The 16,470-nt window shown below is 39.7% G+C and overlaps 1 protein-coding gene across 3 annotated transcripts in view; it reads left to right on the top strand.

Moving 5' to 3' along the window:
• Positions 1-16,470, top strand: part of gabrzb (gamma-aminobutyric acid type A receptor subunit zeta, b) — a 67,852-nt gene that overhangs the window by 46,709 nt on the left and 4,673 nt on the right. For all 3 annotated transcript variants that reach the window (XM_088086508.1, XM_088086507.1, XM_042501944.2), the window contains exons 4-9: positions 2,527-2,594; positions 4,339-4,556; positions 8,839-8,921; positions 14,324-14,461; positions 14,634-14,786; positions 16,117-16,307. In XM_088086508.1, coding sequence (XP_087942634.1) covers positions 2,527-2,594; positions 4,339-4,556; positions 8,839-8,921; positions 14,324-14,461; positions 14,634-14,786; positions 16,117-16,307 — 851 coding nt within the window. The remainder of the gene's footprint in view (positions 1-2,526; positions 2,595-4,338; positions 4,557-8,838; positions 8,922-14,323; positions 14,462-14,633; positions 14,787-16,116; positions 16,308-16,470) is intronic.

The following is a 16,470-nucleotide window of genomic DNA, read 5'->3' as shown; positions in this document are numbered from 1 at the left end:
GAAAGGACATTCACATTCAAATAAACACAGCAGGATGGTCAGAGTGATAGCCATTTTTACATGTACCTTTGCCATAGCAACAATTAACTGCCATATAAACTGCCATATAAAGTAACCAATGTTCGGCAAGTCGAGAACTCACTGAGGTGAGGTTCTGCAGTAACAACCAAACAAGCAGTGGAGTAGTATGTAAATGTAAAAGGCCTCTGTGATGTGTCATGTCTCCATAACTAACAACAATAGCCATTTCCTTTACCCTCAAATGATGCATGCAAAAAGTTGTCCTTTAAAATTATTCTATTTCCAGGCAACAGTGTCTCTAACTGTAAAGACTTTGCTACATTAAGTCTATTGAAAATAAACGTGTGGACAAGTTTTTCTAAATCCTGCTGAGACTTAAGTCCTTTTACCCTTGATATGTTCTTAAGATGATAGTGGGCTGACATAGTCTTAGTGTGGCTATTGAAATTCAGGACTTAGTTTCTGGTTTGCTCCGTGGTTTTTAAAATTGCCAATTGAAGCTGAGTGCTGACTTTTAATTAATCCTCCATGGCTCCAAAAACAATTACCTCAGTTTTGTCTTAGCTTAACTGAAGAAGATTATGGAACATCTGGCCACTGATTTCTTTAAAACGCTTAGTCAGAGGTTGCAGAGGTTGTACTGGACCATCTCCCCCTGGTGATATGGTTATCTAAATTTGCTTGTCCTCTGCATAATTATAGTACCGAATTTTGTCGTTTTCCATAATCTGTGCCAGTGGAAGCATGCAGATGTGAAATAGAAGAGGCCCCAATATCGAGCCTTGTGGAACTTTGCGTCATTTTTACTCCTCAGATTTTTAAATGCCTTATTTATTATTTCCCTTTTAAATCTATGATTTCTATGCTGACATTTTTTGTACAGATTCAACAAATGAGATCTAACATATTTTTTGGGAGCTTTAGAGGTGCTGGTGGGTGGATTTGTTTCCTTTGGACAGAGTTAGTTGTTTTCTACTGTTTCCAGCCTTTATACTAGGCTAAGCTAACAGGCTGCTAGCAGTGGCTTAATAATAAGATGAAGAGCTATCCCTTTAAAGCTAAGCTCCAATGAAAGTATCAACTAAATGCCTAAATATTGGTGTCTTTTTTAATTGTTTGATGTTTTGTAAAGACAATGAATATGAAGAAATAGACAAACACTTGCTTACTGTAGAAACACATGCAAAAAAATACACACCCACACACATACAGTAGGCACACACAAAGACACATACAGTATCTGCAATATGACAACAGGCTCATTAGTCTCTCACACAAAAATGAAGACTGATAAGTGAGAGAGAAAAAGAACGGAAAGATGAAACATACAGTGGGAGAGCAGCAAAGTTCCCCCTCTTTGATGGTGAATCAGGGAGAACTAATTCCCTCAAGGAGGTTCACACTCGACAGACTGCAGCTGTTGATGTGCCAGCTATGTGGGGTCTTTAGTGTTTTTAAATATGCTGTCCTTCAAGAACCTTTTATTATACAACACTGTGCTTTCTGATTTAACCGTAAATCTCTATGCTTCCTCAGTAAACTCATATAACTCAGTCACATATACAGTGGTAGCATCTGTGTGTATGTTGGGGTGTAACCTCACAAAATGTCACAGTTAAGTGCCACTTTGGCACAGAGGGGTAAAACAATGCATAAGGATGTGTTTCTTTAAGCCAGACAAAATCCTCTTGCTGAGGACAGGGGTAGCATTTTTGCCCATCCAACTTTGGTAAGCTATGTTTACATAAAGTAAAGAACATTTCAACACTTTTATATTACACTGTATGAACACTGTCCAAAACACTTTGCTGAAAGCCAACAAGTCACACTAGGGTATAAAACTCAAAAGTATCTGTGATGTTATGGAACTGAAAGTACCAAAATTGACTGAATAACATAAAATTTAAACTCTTACATTATTAGGAATGTTATGATCAGTTTCACCTTCTCTATATGTAACATTCAAAGAACATTCTGTTGATCAGCACATTTGGGTGATGTCGTTGAATGTGTTTAAGCATCTTGGATGAGTTTCAGATTAACAGACCTCACAATGCCAGAACAACGTTGACAAACTGTCCACCTCATCAACCAACTCTCTTTCCGTTGCTGGTGGAGCTGATCAGGAACCAGCAGGCGGGTCCACAAGCTACAGCGTTAAATTCTTGCTCGTCTGTGACAGATCTGTTCGCCGATCAGCTCCCTGTGCTAACCTAAGTACATGTGGCTTATGATGTATGGCTAAAAGTTTGAATTGCACTTTTGAATTTTGGGTCCACATTACATGCATCAGTCAACATTCTGTGTATTCTTCCTGCAGCTGTGTGCACCGGACATTTACCCCGTCCTTTGATGGTTTGGTACAAATACACAAACCATTTGTAATAACACACACACACATAGGTATATTTTCAAAAGCTGGAGGTAATGTATTTTGTAGACATACTATAGATTACACATTCAGCATTATTTTTATTGTTTGTTTGTTTGTTTGTCTGTTTCTAGATGGTCCTGTAACGGTGGGCATGAGCCTGGACATCGCCAGCATTGACACCATCTCAGAGATCAACATGGTAAGACAATGTTTTCCTGCCCAACATCAAACCCAAAACCATGTAAATTATTAAGTCTAACATGGAGTTGTTAGGTTTATAAGGGTTATTGTTTTCACTAATGCCTCTTTGTGTGCTTAGTACATATTGATCACAAGCCTAAAATTGTGTTTTTGTTCTAATTTCATTGATCTACCTTTAAAGTTTCAAACAGATGTGCTGCACAGTAGATGTATCAATTCTTCCCCCACAATAACCACATTGTTTAAAAAATTAATAGTTGCAGTCAATATTTTCCTTGAAAAAACGATTTACAAAATGCATCTTTTAGAATTCTGAAGCTATCAAGTATGAAAGCTCATTACAAAACAGTAATCCAACTAATCAGTGAAATCTGTGAGGGTTTTAGTCTGACTGGCAGCAAATATAAGCACATAAATAATACAAGGCAAAACTGATCAAGTGCAGCCACAAACTGTGACTAAAAGTAACTTTTATTTAACTTTTCCACAAGTCAGATCATGTCACTGCTCTGTTTGACTTCACATTAGTCAGGGGTCAACACTGGCATATTATGAATTATTTACGAATACATTATAATGAATTTGATCGAAAAGATTAGTCCACAGACGGAAGAATAGTCAGCAACATTTCCTTCTAAATGATTTAAAAATTAAAAGTTATTTTGCGCCTCTCAAATGTGAATATTTGCAGATGTTTTTTTGTTTGTTTGTTTGTTTGTTTGTTTTCTATGACAGCAAAACGAATATCCTAGCATTTAGGAGTGTTGGTTGTACAAAGTAAACAATTAGAAAATGTCAGCTTAGGCTTTAGGAAATGTTAATTTCAATATTTTACATATCAAAATACTAGAAAATACTTGGTATATTAACTAATAAGGAATTTAATTCACTTTTCCAAAATGACAGGAGGGACCAGTTTCTGGGAATTGGTGAAATACGGGGGTCCTCTCCTGGCGCTTTTTTGCTCAACAAGCTCTATTTTGATGCATATTTTTATCCACTCTGGTACCATGTTTACATTCAGAGTACAAATATGTGTGAATTCATTCAATTTAAGCACCACTGCTGGCTATCTGGCATCCTATCACAGGCCAGATTTTGCCAGTGGGCAAATTGACCATCACTGTTTTTAAGCCTTCTCCCCTGAATCAGGAGAGATTCAAGCAAGCCTGACATGCAAATGTTGCTTGAATCTCAATAGCAACACACCGGGACAGATTATAATAAAGCGCGGCAGCTCATTTTGCTCGTAAGTAATTGGGCCTTTGACATGTTGACTGGCAGAGAGATTCACCGCTCACTTCGTGGGTAAGCATCACTTAAATAGTTGACAGGATGAGGGCACTCCACTGGGACTGATTAATTCTTGTGGGGATGAACATGTTTGCACTCACAGCTTGTTGGCGCTTAACAGAAAAATTGATTACGCAGCTACACATGATGTAACATGAGGACTTTTAGGATAGACACAAAATATGTTCAGTGTCATAAAAACCTGAACAGACTTGCTGACACGAAGCAATGTTGTGGATTTCTGTTGCTTCAGGCACAGAAGGGCTTAGGGACCTGACGCCATCAATACCCAACAATGCAAAAAAAAAAGCCACAAGCTGACTAATGAAATACGTATACATGGGAGAGGCTTAGTTTGCAAAAACCTCACTTGCTTGTCAGCATTTTATGGCATGCCTGTTAAAATAGTCCGCTAGTGCTGTTTTGACCTTTGAGCCCAAATCCTGCAGGACTACACCGCCACCATATTCCTCCGACAACGCTGGACGGACGAGCGCTTGGTGTTTGAGGGTAACAAGAGCCTAAGCCTTGACGGGCGGCTGGTGGAGCTCCTCTGGGTCCCCGACACCTTCATCGTCGACTCCAAGAAGTCTTTCCTCCATGACATCACCGTGGCCAACAGGCTGATACGCATCTTCCCCAACGGGACCGTGCTTTACGCTCTGAGGTGGGATAACAAACATGCTTGTTGGTGTAATGCTTGTTTTTTTTTTTCTGCTCCAACAGACAATGAAAAGTAAGTCGGGGAATGGAGATGAAATTGGCCGGGGGAGGAAGCGTGGGTTGAATTTGAGATAATTTGATTGCACTGTAGGGAGTTGTGTCAATTCTATTACTTGGGTATTGGATTGCACGAATACTAAAGCATGTGATCTGTCAATACAAAGAGCTGTGGGCTATCAAATCAACAGCAATGTCCCGTTAGAATCTCTCAAGCATTGATTGTTCTGTGCGTCAGAGCTTGTCAAGCTCTTGGCAGGTTTCTAAAACATGCAATATCTTAGCTTTCTGATTAGACGTTGGGCCAAGCAGACAGGTTATAGATAGAAAGGTTAAAGATGATCCAACTGGTGAATGTGTTGAGCTGTTATAAGCCTGTGATGATGGGATTTACATATCCTACTGTATTTATGTCACATGCTTTAACCTCAGCCTGTCTATGGATTGTATAAGAGCTGTCCGTGGTGCTGATTTTATTTCCCCCACTCAGTGTTTGCGTGCCTTCGTCCCAGTGGTTCTGAACTTCTTTATGCGGTTCAGCCGTGGTTACACAATGAAACAGACCAAAAGCGCTACATGGGAGACATTCTTGCTGTTCTAATAGCAACTTTGTGGCCATAATGGGGAGGAATGTACATGGGTGTCATGTTATAGTAAATTGGGCTGGGTATTCGGGCTCAGTTCAGTCTCGCTTCTCAGTTAATCATGTCTCTGTACAGTGTAAATATCAAGAGGGCACTGCATTGCTTTTGTGTGTGTGAGCACAGTTGTCTGAGAGTTTTTGATTTATGCTTTTATTTTTTAACAAGCGATGACATTGTTGTGCCTATATACAGTGTGACTCTGTTGATTTATGTGTGTGCGCGCCCTGCTCTTCATGGACGTTTGCCTCCATGGAGAGAGCAGCACAGTTTCTGGGCTGACAGAGGGGAATGCGGAGGAGGGGAGCGCTTCACATTCGGAGAGCAGGACTAGTGAGAGTAAAACAAGCCAAAAAAGATAGTCAGGAGAGAGATGGCCACCTCGGGGAATTGGTTCTGTGAAAAGGGACAGCGGGAAGTGAGAGATGCAAGGTGCTGAAGGATTGGACAGCTGTGGTAAATGTTTCAGTGCTGCGCCAGGGGGAATACATGAGAAAGCACTGTGGTGATCGAAGCTAAAGGTTGAGCAGTTAAGAGGGCAGATTTAATTAGAGTTACTGTTTGTTGCTTTGATGATTCAGGAGGGTCCAGTTCATACTTGTAATGAAAAAATATCACAAAGTCATAAATCAGAACTGTCAGTAAGATGGATTTTCTGAGGGCCCATCATTATGTTCCTAAGTCAATTGTGCTGCAGCGCATTTATGTATAGACATTCAAATATTAATTTCATATACAAAAGTGTCCATGTCACTGATTATAAATCTCAATTATGTGTGAAAAATCTAAGAAACTGTATAAATGACTCACAAGTAATTGAATTCTTGCAAAACTTAAAAGTTCTGTAACTTTTTAGCAAAATGTAATTCTCAAAATGCTGACTGCAGTGGCTCCTATGTCTTATGAAATATGGATTAAAGGTATGTCTAAAACATCCCTCAAGCACTGAATCAGCCAATAGAAAGCCCCCAGAGATGATGTATCGTAGGTGCATTACATCAACCATCAGAATTTCATGCACACCTTGTCATGATTTAGCCACCTCATCATTAGTTCTATCGAACGTTTCCGAGACTCAATATATTGGCAAGAGGAAAGCTTATAGAGGACACTGTATTTACTCTACGCAAATTTACATATTCTACAATAGTGAAGGAAAAACCCACCCTACTCTTTCTCTGATTGGCTGTTAATTGTTGCCTTTGTTGGCTGATTTTGTTAAACCACGAAAATAAAATAAAGAATGTTAGAGTAAACCGGTAAAAGGCAGAGTAGGGCTGATCACGCTTTTGCTCTGCAAGGACGCACAAATTTGCTCTCTGTACAAAAATGTATGAATAAAATCCATGTTTCATTGTTTTTGTTCTTCCAAAACACAGAACACTAAAATATATAAGTATGAAGCCAATGTCTCTGCCTTACTCCGAACCAGCTTATCAGACCCCTGAAGCTCTCTGAAATAAGCTGAGACCGAGTGTTAACTCAGCGCAAAGGCATTTATTCTTAATTCCCATCACCCACCACTTACAGCTAGCACTATTTCCCTTAGGTCATATACAGTACACCCTATGTATTCATATCATACATATTTATACATATTAATCACACAGTCAGTCATTTTCTGTAACCGCTTGTCCTCATAAGGGTCGCGGGGGGGCTGGAGCCAATCCCAGCTGTCATCGGGCGGAAGGCAGGGTACACCCTGGACAGGGTATCGCAGGGCCGACTCATATAGACAGACAACCAGTCACACTCACAGTCACACCTAAGGGCAATTTAGAGTCACCAATCCACCTGAGCTGCATGTCTTTGGACTGTGGGAGGAAGCCAGACCCCGGAGAGAACCCACGCAGACACGGGGAGAACATGCAAACTCCGCACAGAAAGGTCCCTGCCCAGAACCCCGATCCAACCAGGTTTGGAACCAGGGACCCTCTTGCTGTGAGGCAACAGTGCTAACCACGACTCCACCGTGCCGCCCCTAATCACACAGTATTATATTATTTATATATAAATATTATAACATTACACATATGGTGTATATGTGTCTTATAAAATATTTAAAGGTGCTGTATGTAACTGTGGAGAATGATAGTAGATTGGTGAGTCTCTTTTTCAGGTTGTCATTACTGATCCTTTGGGTTTGTAGTTTGGTCTGAATAACAACACAGAGTTTGATAATGACAATCTGAGAATTTGAACATTATAACAGTATAAAACAATTATCCTGTGAAATTATTCATAATGGACATACGGATATATATAAGGAGATATACTGTATGGGCCGAATCACCAGGACTTTGTGCTAACAACACTTACGGTTAGATAACTGGCAATTGTTTTGAATTGCAAATGTGGGTGAAATTGTAATTTTCAGCCAGAACTGTAACATATAAAGATGTATAGTTATATATAGTTATAGATAAACAAAATTTACTGGCATGGAAAGCCAAGCAATGTCCTGCTGTGGATGGGGCTGTAGCAAAATACATTTTTTGCCACCTAAAAACTTAATATCAGTGTAAGTATACACCATATTTGAACATTTGCTCCATTTTACCGTACATACTAACTGATAAATGCCACTTCTTGATTTTAAAAGTAGAATAAAATGTACAGTAGGCTTATCTCAGCCTTCCATTAATTTCTGCAGAGACAACTAATTGCAATTGCATTATTTTGAATTTAGATACATTTTCAAGATATACTTTTTTTTTTTAATCTCATGGGGCACACAAGTGATATTCACAGAGCGTTAACTCTCTGTTCAAAGGCCTCATCCTACAGATGTCCAACCAAAAGCAATTTCTCAAAAAAGAAGCCTCTAAAGAGTGAATGATTGTAGGTATGTAGAGTCCTATAAAGTTTCAACAAATATCAGGAAAACGTATCTTTGCTGCAATATTGAAAATAAAATGATCAAAATTTATCATAATTGCTAACCTAACGCAAACTTCCCTCAGTTAGGCATTTGGGTTCATTTTTAAGTTTATCAGTTGTTGTCTACAGTTATTGTTGTGATTTTAACACAAAAAGAAATATCCCTTAAATATGTCATTAGTTTAGTCAATGATGGTAAAGAAAGTCCCTGAAGGAAACCACTGTACACAGTCCATGGTACACGTCTTGTTATTTATCAATCAGTCACTTTTATTTTTGTTTCTCCTTTGCTTTTGACTCTTAAGTAACGAGTGCATATCCCCAGTGTGGGATTAAAACGTTTATCTTAATTCTAAAACTAGAGTTGCATCATTATTTGAATTTAGTGCACCAAAAATTATACTGCAAGAGGCTTTCACTGGTCCAGATTTGCAGCATGACAGTGATGCAAAGTGAAAACTTCATCAACTGTTCAAGTGCCACAGAGGGCTCAATTCATGCATAATTTCATTTATACCAAAACCAAGCCAGCAGATTCCAATTCCAACCATCAGCAGAATATCAAGCAGAGAGCGGGGAAATTATTCACAAATCTGCTCCTTTGCTCGTTTGAAGAAATGCCTGGTTGAAGTTGCAGCCACTTGCCAGATTCTACCTCAAAACATTTCCTCTTTCCCTTTAACAACATCGCGATTTTAATTTTTTCAGGATCACCACCACTGTGGCTTGCAACATGGATCTGACGAAGTACCCCATGGACAAGCAGACCTGCACGCTACAACTGGAGAGCTGTAAGGACACTTCATACTTAATAAAGAAAATCTGAACTGTGCAGCTTGAAGCTGCGGCAGTGACTTGGTGGGTGGGCGTGATGTCAAATGAATCTGATCAAACCGAAGGATCAAACAGATCACTTGCTCTCATCTTCTAAACTGCTGGTGTGTGTATGTGCCTGTGTGTTTATGTGCCTCTGTGTGTTTGTGTGTGTGTGTCTGTGTGTGTGCGTGTGTGTAAGACTGCACGGTTATGTCACACAGCAAATAGATATTGTAGGGGCAATTCCGGTCGTGATTGAGTATTTTTCTGTGCATGTCTTACTGTCATAAATTACTGTCATGAAAAGGAAGATAAAGCTTGGAAGTAACTTATATGAAAATTAACTGCCCCTTGAAAGAATAGTTTGGGAAATATGCCTCCTGACCTTTCTGCCTACAGTTAGATGAGAGGATAGACACCATTCTTAAGTCTAAAAGAATGAATCTGAAGGCAGGAGGCATTAAGACAGAGCTAGGCTAGCTGTTTTCCCTGCTCCCAGTCTTTTTTTTTAATCTAAGCTAATGATCTCCTGGCTCTAGCACCATACTTAAAGATTCCCTGTGGAATTTTTGACCATTAGGAGTGTCTGTTTGCACCTGGGTGAGAACAGAGAAACTGCATCTAATCAGCTATTTCCAACACTTAATGACAGAACCCACTGCGTGCTGTGTTAGGCTAGTACACATCACGTTGAAATTTGGAAGCATGCACGAAAAGGGCAAAGAGGTCATAGTTAAGGCTAGTTCTAGCCAGTCTCAGATATTTTCTAAGATTGACGTGGTAAATTTATAAGAAAAAAAAAGTCAGGTGACGTAGTTTAAAGAGCGAAAAAGGCAATAAGGTATTAAGACATGGTGGTTGAGTGGGCTGAGCACACAAGAGGCCGTCCTGTGTGAGTCATTGTTGGTTGTGTAGACATAGTTGACTTATTTTCTTCAGTTTTGAGGAAATATAAAGCTGATGAATGTACACTGTGTACATTAACTTAAGTAGGATGGATGAATAGATCTGTTCATGCCAGGACGCCCAGGGATGTACACCTGGGTGCAAATAGTAATGCTGGCAACAGACACCTGGGTGCTTGCCCCCAATATGATGTTATATACAACTGGGTGTAAATAGCCACATTGATTATTTACATAAATAGCATCTGCCTTATTTTTTATGACTTGGTCACCATTCTTTTCATGTCATGCTGTAGAACGTGCTTGGTTGGTGGCAGTAACATGCAAGGAAATATGGCAACGTGCTAACAAAAAGCAGGGAAAAGAGGACCGCCAACAATCACACATGTAAACACTGCACAGTTTGAATGTTCAATAAATCTCTTTCACAAATGTTTAATGAGGAAGGAAATGCACCCACCACTTTTAAGTGGACATTAATAATATATGCATTGTATTTTTTTGTGAGAAACCAAATGTTTGTACACATTTGTTTTGTTTTTTACAAAACTACACCATAATGCAGATTTTAGAGATATTCAGTAGCTAATCTTCCTATAGGCGACAAAGCCACTCAGGGCCCATTATGATTAAAAAAAAGAAAAAAAAGAGGTTGAAACTTTTAAATTGGCACGTACCACATTCTTTTAGTTTTTGATATTTATTATAATTGTTTATGAGCTTGCTTGTTTATTAGTGTTGATACAAGGGGAATTTTGGTGGTTGTCGAATGTGCTAGTTCCAGCACTGGTGATATCAGTCTTCCCATCCAATTATCGACAAACATCTTATTTCCCAAAATGATGAAGTAGTCCAATACTGATCCAAAAAAATGCTTTTTAATAACACATTTTCCCCCTAAGCCATTAGGCTTATTTTAGGGTTGGTCCTGTCCTTGACAACAAGCCCACCTACATTTATAAATCCTTTAAATTCCAAAATAATTTCTATACATCTATACGTATACAAACCTTTGACAGTGAGCTTAGAGAAGAGTTCACTTAAGAAATTAAGATGTTAAGAATTCCGAAATTTGTTGACATTTTCCTGAAATAAGAGGAGTGATTTGTCTCATTTTGACACGTTTTCAATGGTTCCAAGTGGAAAAGCAGTGGCAGTATGTTTATAATTAAAGCAAATTGCAATTAAGATTAAATAAGATGGCAAGATGGAGTTTTTGGCAGTGCAAGGAATGAGAGGGAACTCCCCCCCTCATTTCTTCACCATCTTCCTTCACTCATCTGCCATATTTGCTTTCCAGCTCACTCCTGCTCCACGCTATTAAACGACAGCCAGCCAGGCTAAGCTAAGTCTGATCCCTGCCAGAAGCCCACCAGGACCTCAGTGCCAAATAAAACATTTAACGGCAGCTCCAGACCCACTTAGCAGACAAAAAGACATCTGGAGGTTAAAGTTAGGTAACTGAGAGGATGATGGATCCATCCTCCAACGCTTCAATAATTCCAGGCTAAATATCTGCATCTCCCCCTCTGTCTCTCTCTCTCTCTCTCTCGCTCTCTTTTCCCACCCTCTCTCTTACGATCTCTCTCTCATCCTGCTGCTCTTTCTGCTGTTTTCTCTCTGTGTCTCTCTCTCCGTACCTCATCTCTACCTCCCTCTTGCTCTGTCTCTTTATGAAGATGTATATTCAAGGATTTATTTCTTTTAATGCTGTGCCAAAAGTGGATCCTCTGCACAGGAGGATGGTTTAAAGAGAGCGTCGTTGTGGGAGGGTGCGGGGTGTTTAGATCAGGATTGCGGTAAAATATTTAGTGCATTCTGACAGCAGAAAGAATCAGAAGAATGACGCAGTCTTTTGTGATGTGTGCTTTATTGTTGGTGGCTCTAAAAAAACTCTTTGAGTGTGGATTCTTGTTTTCAAGGGGCAACAGGGCCGTGCAAGGTTGAATGTACCCCCATGTAACTCTTTCCATGCTATTGCACAACATGTCACTATCCATTTGTGTCTCTAATTTGTACAGTAATGTTAGGGCTCTAGGTCAGGGAAATAATGAGATCTTCTAGTGGGAGGAGAACAATGAGAGAGAAAACAGTGGATTTACAGGACCTTTCAGCATCAGAGTCACTACCGCCCTTCATTAGCGGACCGCTCCCAGCACCATGGCTCGCCCTGGTCAATAATATGTGACTCTGTGGTTTTAAATGGGGAGGGTTACTGCAAATTAATTGGACTTTCACGTACAACAGATTACAGAGATGTGTTCCAGTGCCAACCAACTGCACTTCCTCTTACTTTTCTTAATCTCTTGCTCCCTCTGCAGATAAATGAGAAAAATACACCAAAGACGTTGTTAATCACACCTTTCTGTCCTCAGCAGATTTCTTCGCCTCATCAGTTATTATTAATTGATGTCCTCATAGCATCATTGTACTATCAAAAGCATTGCCACATTTAGCAGTGGCATCTTTGACCATATTCATTTTGCATGCCTTCCTATTCCAAGATTTATTTGGGTTATCAGGGCTCTCTGGGGCCCAGTGCAATATGCATGATTAGTCTGTTATGGTATGATGCAAGAGTTAAGCTCTTCATCAGGACTCTTTGAAGAAGTGAACATGAACACCACAAATGCATTTCCATTAGCAAATCCTGTTGGATCTGTGAGTGTCAAACTGTGTTAGGGTGAATAATGGGAGAGTGTTCTGTTTCCGCTGTGACTGTAATGACACACATGAAACATTAACATTGTCTTTTAAGTGTTTAAAGTGTCATGTGTTGTTGTAAAGGCAGACGCAGGACTTGAGTGTTGCACAGTGTAGACTGTAACCGTTTGCTTCTCAGGGGTAACATAATGTCTTAAGCTAGATTGTCAAAGGGTTTTCGTTGCCTTTGGTTCTTGCCAAATGTTTCTCTTGTGCTGATGTTTAGCATTAGAGGGAATTTACCACCCACTATGGACTGCAATCCCCAACAACTCAACCATAAGAGGATCAGGCTTTGCATAGCTTGAGCAATTAACCTTCCCAGCTGTTCCCTCCATAGCTACTTTGGGGTTTAGTAAAACTTATTAATTCTGTTTCTATATCGTCATAATCATCATCTTCATCATCACAATGATTATGAATTATAGCAGGTTTCAAAGCTAATGTGTAATGTGCTAGTCATAATTCCACCTTTACAAGCAAACAGCTGCCAACATACACATCCAGCAGACATGGAGCAACATTAGCATTCATTTGGAGTGGTGTTTATGCCCACTTGATGAATGTAAGTTAAATATTCACTCACCAGTCGAGTTCTATGGGAAATCTGGATCTTTAGTTGTTAAATGCTCCACTATATTTAACAGCTAGTCCCTAACTTTGGCTGGCTACTGTTAGCTGCTGGGTAGGTGTTGTACAGTGGGTTTATCAGAATTTTTTTTGCGAAAAACAGCTGTCTGCTGTCTGCTGTCTGCAGCTAGAAACGAGGTTAATGAGAGCTGGGAGTCAGAACCAAGGAAGTAAAGTTGTGGGCTGGACAACTAAAACAATGAGTTAGAAGGAATCTGTCTGTCTCAGCTAAGGGGAACTTAAAGATTGATTATTGGATTCTCTGTGGGTTCTTTACAACAAGAAGCATGTGTCATATTGGACATACTTATTAGATTTAATATTGATTTGAAAAGTTTGATTTGTCCAGCTTAAAAGGGGACCTATTATGATCAGTTTATACTAGTTTCTTAGGTCTCTACTAGATCATATTTACACGCTTTAATTTTTAAAAAAACACTTTATTTTTCCCGGACTGTCTCTGCCGGAAAACCTGTATTCAGCACCTAAACGCAACCAAACTTGTTCCAGCAGGAATTTGATCTAGAATTGGGCAGAAATAAACAACATCAACATCTAAGGTTCTTGGTTTCACCTTATGTTAGCATATAGCTACATGTAGCAGTGTACTTGCAGCCAGGAAATGACTTTGTATATCAGGACTTTCTAACATGAAAAATCCCCTATCAAAGCTTCTAAACACACATGGACATGTCCCAGCAGGAATATAATCCAATACCAGGGAGAAATTTAGAGCAATATCAATCAAGATTGCAGATTTCCTAAGCATTAGCATGCACCTACATGTAGCAGTGTCCTTGAAGCCAGAGAATGAGCGGAACAGAGAATAGGGGCATTTTTGTGAAAAATCACTAATTAAGGATTCTAAACACAATCAGACATTTCCCAGCAGGAGTGTGATTGACAAATGGGGAAACATTAACAACATAGGCAACCAACATTTCCGGATTTTCAATGTTATTATGTAGCTACATGTAGCAGTGTAGGCTTTGTCATGTAAACCCTTGTAGTAGCATGCCTGTAGCTCGTGACCATATAAAGAAATACATCACAAACTGATGTCAACTTGACAGAGCATAATAGGTGTACTTTATGTTATTTTCTGTACTCTTCCTAAGAAAGCCATTTCTCTCCTACAGGGGGCTACAACGTCAATGATGTCATGTTCTACTGGACCAGAGGAAATGAGTCTGTCAGTGGGTTGGACACCCTACAGCTGGCTCAGTACACAGTGGAGGACCACTACACATCTGTCTCAGAGGCCGTTTATGAAACCGGTAACAATGACCTTCAAAAACATTGCTTTGAGTTACTCCCAGGGTGATACTAATGTTAAAACATCAGTCATTAAATACTGCAAAATTAGAGCCCTTCTGGGTAGGATTTCTGATTCATGACACATTTTCTGTTATCCAGTACACTGACAGACTTTTGTCCCTCCTCTCAAAGGCAATTACCCAAAGCTGGTCTTCCATTTTGAGCTGAAGAGGAGCATTCTGTACTTCATCCTGGAGACTTACGTCCCTTCCAGCCTGCTTGTTGTCCTCTCATGGGTTTCCTTTTGGATTTCCTTGTCCTCTGTTCCAGCTCGTATTTGTATAGGTACTGAACAAAGCATTCTTTTCTACACTCAAATGTACAAATGTGCCTGGGCTATTGTCATATTGTACATTTTTCCACTGCATCAAACATTATATGGTTATTTTGTGTCACTGTAGGTGCTGTGTATTGTTATGAAATCCACTATATTTCTTTCTTCGTCAGGCATCAGTAAGATGTTTTTATTACAAATATATTAGAGTCCTTTGCTGTCTTTTGGTGAGCACAAGTGTTGGTTTGACTTTAGAGGGCTGAGGGTTGAAGAGAGCATATGTGACACTAGTGTTATCAAATGGGAACATCCAAACATAGATGTAGCATTGAATTAAATCCACTACTACTGCAAGGGGCTTTGAGAACACAAGGTTCCCAAAACAAACAAAACTACAAGATGTTTTACTTCATGGCACACTGATTTAAAGGGCTTAATTTAGGTGAGGTCAGGGCAGATGATCTTTGTTGCCTATGCTCAGGCACGTGCACAGATTTGCTGCATTTGAGTTTTAATTCTGTGAGACCCCAAGACCCCTGCCATTCCCTCTCCAACTTCCTTCACTGTCACAGTTACCACAGTTGACGTACAAAAATTGAGCACCCTGCTGAGCAGCATCTAGGTCATTGATGGCCAGATAATGATAATGTTTTTCATAAGCCTTGGCACTGGAAGTGTTGTGTACGTATTTGAATCCCTTAAATAAGTTTATCTATACTATTAACCTATATATTGTTGCTAAAACAATACAGACAGAATCTCCCATGTAAAAAAACAACAATAACAACAAAATTTTTTTTTAACTTTGTCAGAAATTGCATGTAAATGTAGCGCTCCATTACTCATATAATGATAGGCTGATTGACAAAATGAGTGTTAAAAGGGTAAGTTTAGCATTTCTTAACCTGGCCACTATTTTCCTGGCAGCTGGCAGCTGTGAATGGTGGGGCAGTGTAACCACTAAGGGCATATTTGCATAGTCAGCAACAACTGAAAGTGTTTGTTTTTGCTATTGGCAGTAAAATCCTTTTTGTCAGAAACAACCACAAAATTTGTTTAGGGTTCAAAGGTTTTAATACTTGTGAAAGGCCACTGAAAGCAGCACAAGAAAAGTGATGACGCTTCAGGTTTTAAATGGAGTCTTGTGGAACTGGCGATGGTGATTTCGTGGCTGTTTCTTGTTAAACATTAAGGATCTTTGTCTTAGATAAAAAGGCTGATCTCTGTAGGGTATTTACTGTAATCTAAGCTTGTTAGTGGCAAAAGAAAAAAAAATAACCATTGACTCACTGATCCAACAATCTGTATTCCGCCCGTGTCTCTGTGTGTTCTTTGTGCCAGGAGTGACCACAGTACTAACTATGACCACTCTGATGATGGGAGCCCGGACGTCACTGCCCAACGCTAACTGCTTCATCAAGGCCATCGATGTTTACTTGGGAATCTGCTTCAGTTTTATCTTCGGAGCACTCATTGAGTACGCCGTGGCCCACTTCTGCACCCTCACTCACAGCGACTCACACATATTCATGGTGAGACCCTCCTGGATTTACTGTGTTGTTGTTAACTGTGTTCATTGCCATTGTTGTGGTCACCGTCATTGTCTTAGTAATGGTGGTCATTGTCGTCATCGCCATCATCATCATCACCGTCATCATCATCATCATCATGAGCACAAAGGGGTGAGTTGAACAA

The sequence above is a fragment of the Plectropomus leopardus genome, chromosome 13 (genome assembly GCF_026936395.1).
Source record: "Plectropomus leopardus strain MGB_pleo_1.0 chromosome 13, ASM2693639v1, whole genome shotgun sequence".
NCBI lineage: Eukaryota > Metazoa > Chordata > Actinopteri > Perciformes > Serranidae > Plectropomus > Plectropomus leopardus.
This window is presented reverse-complemented; position numbering and strand designations above follow the sequence as displayed.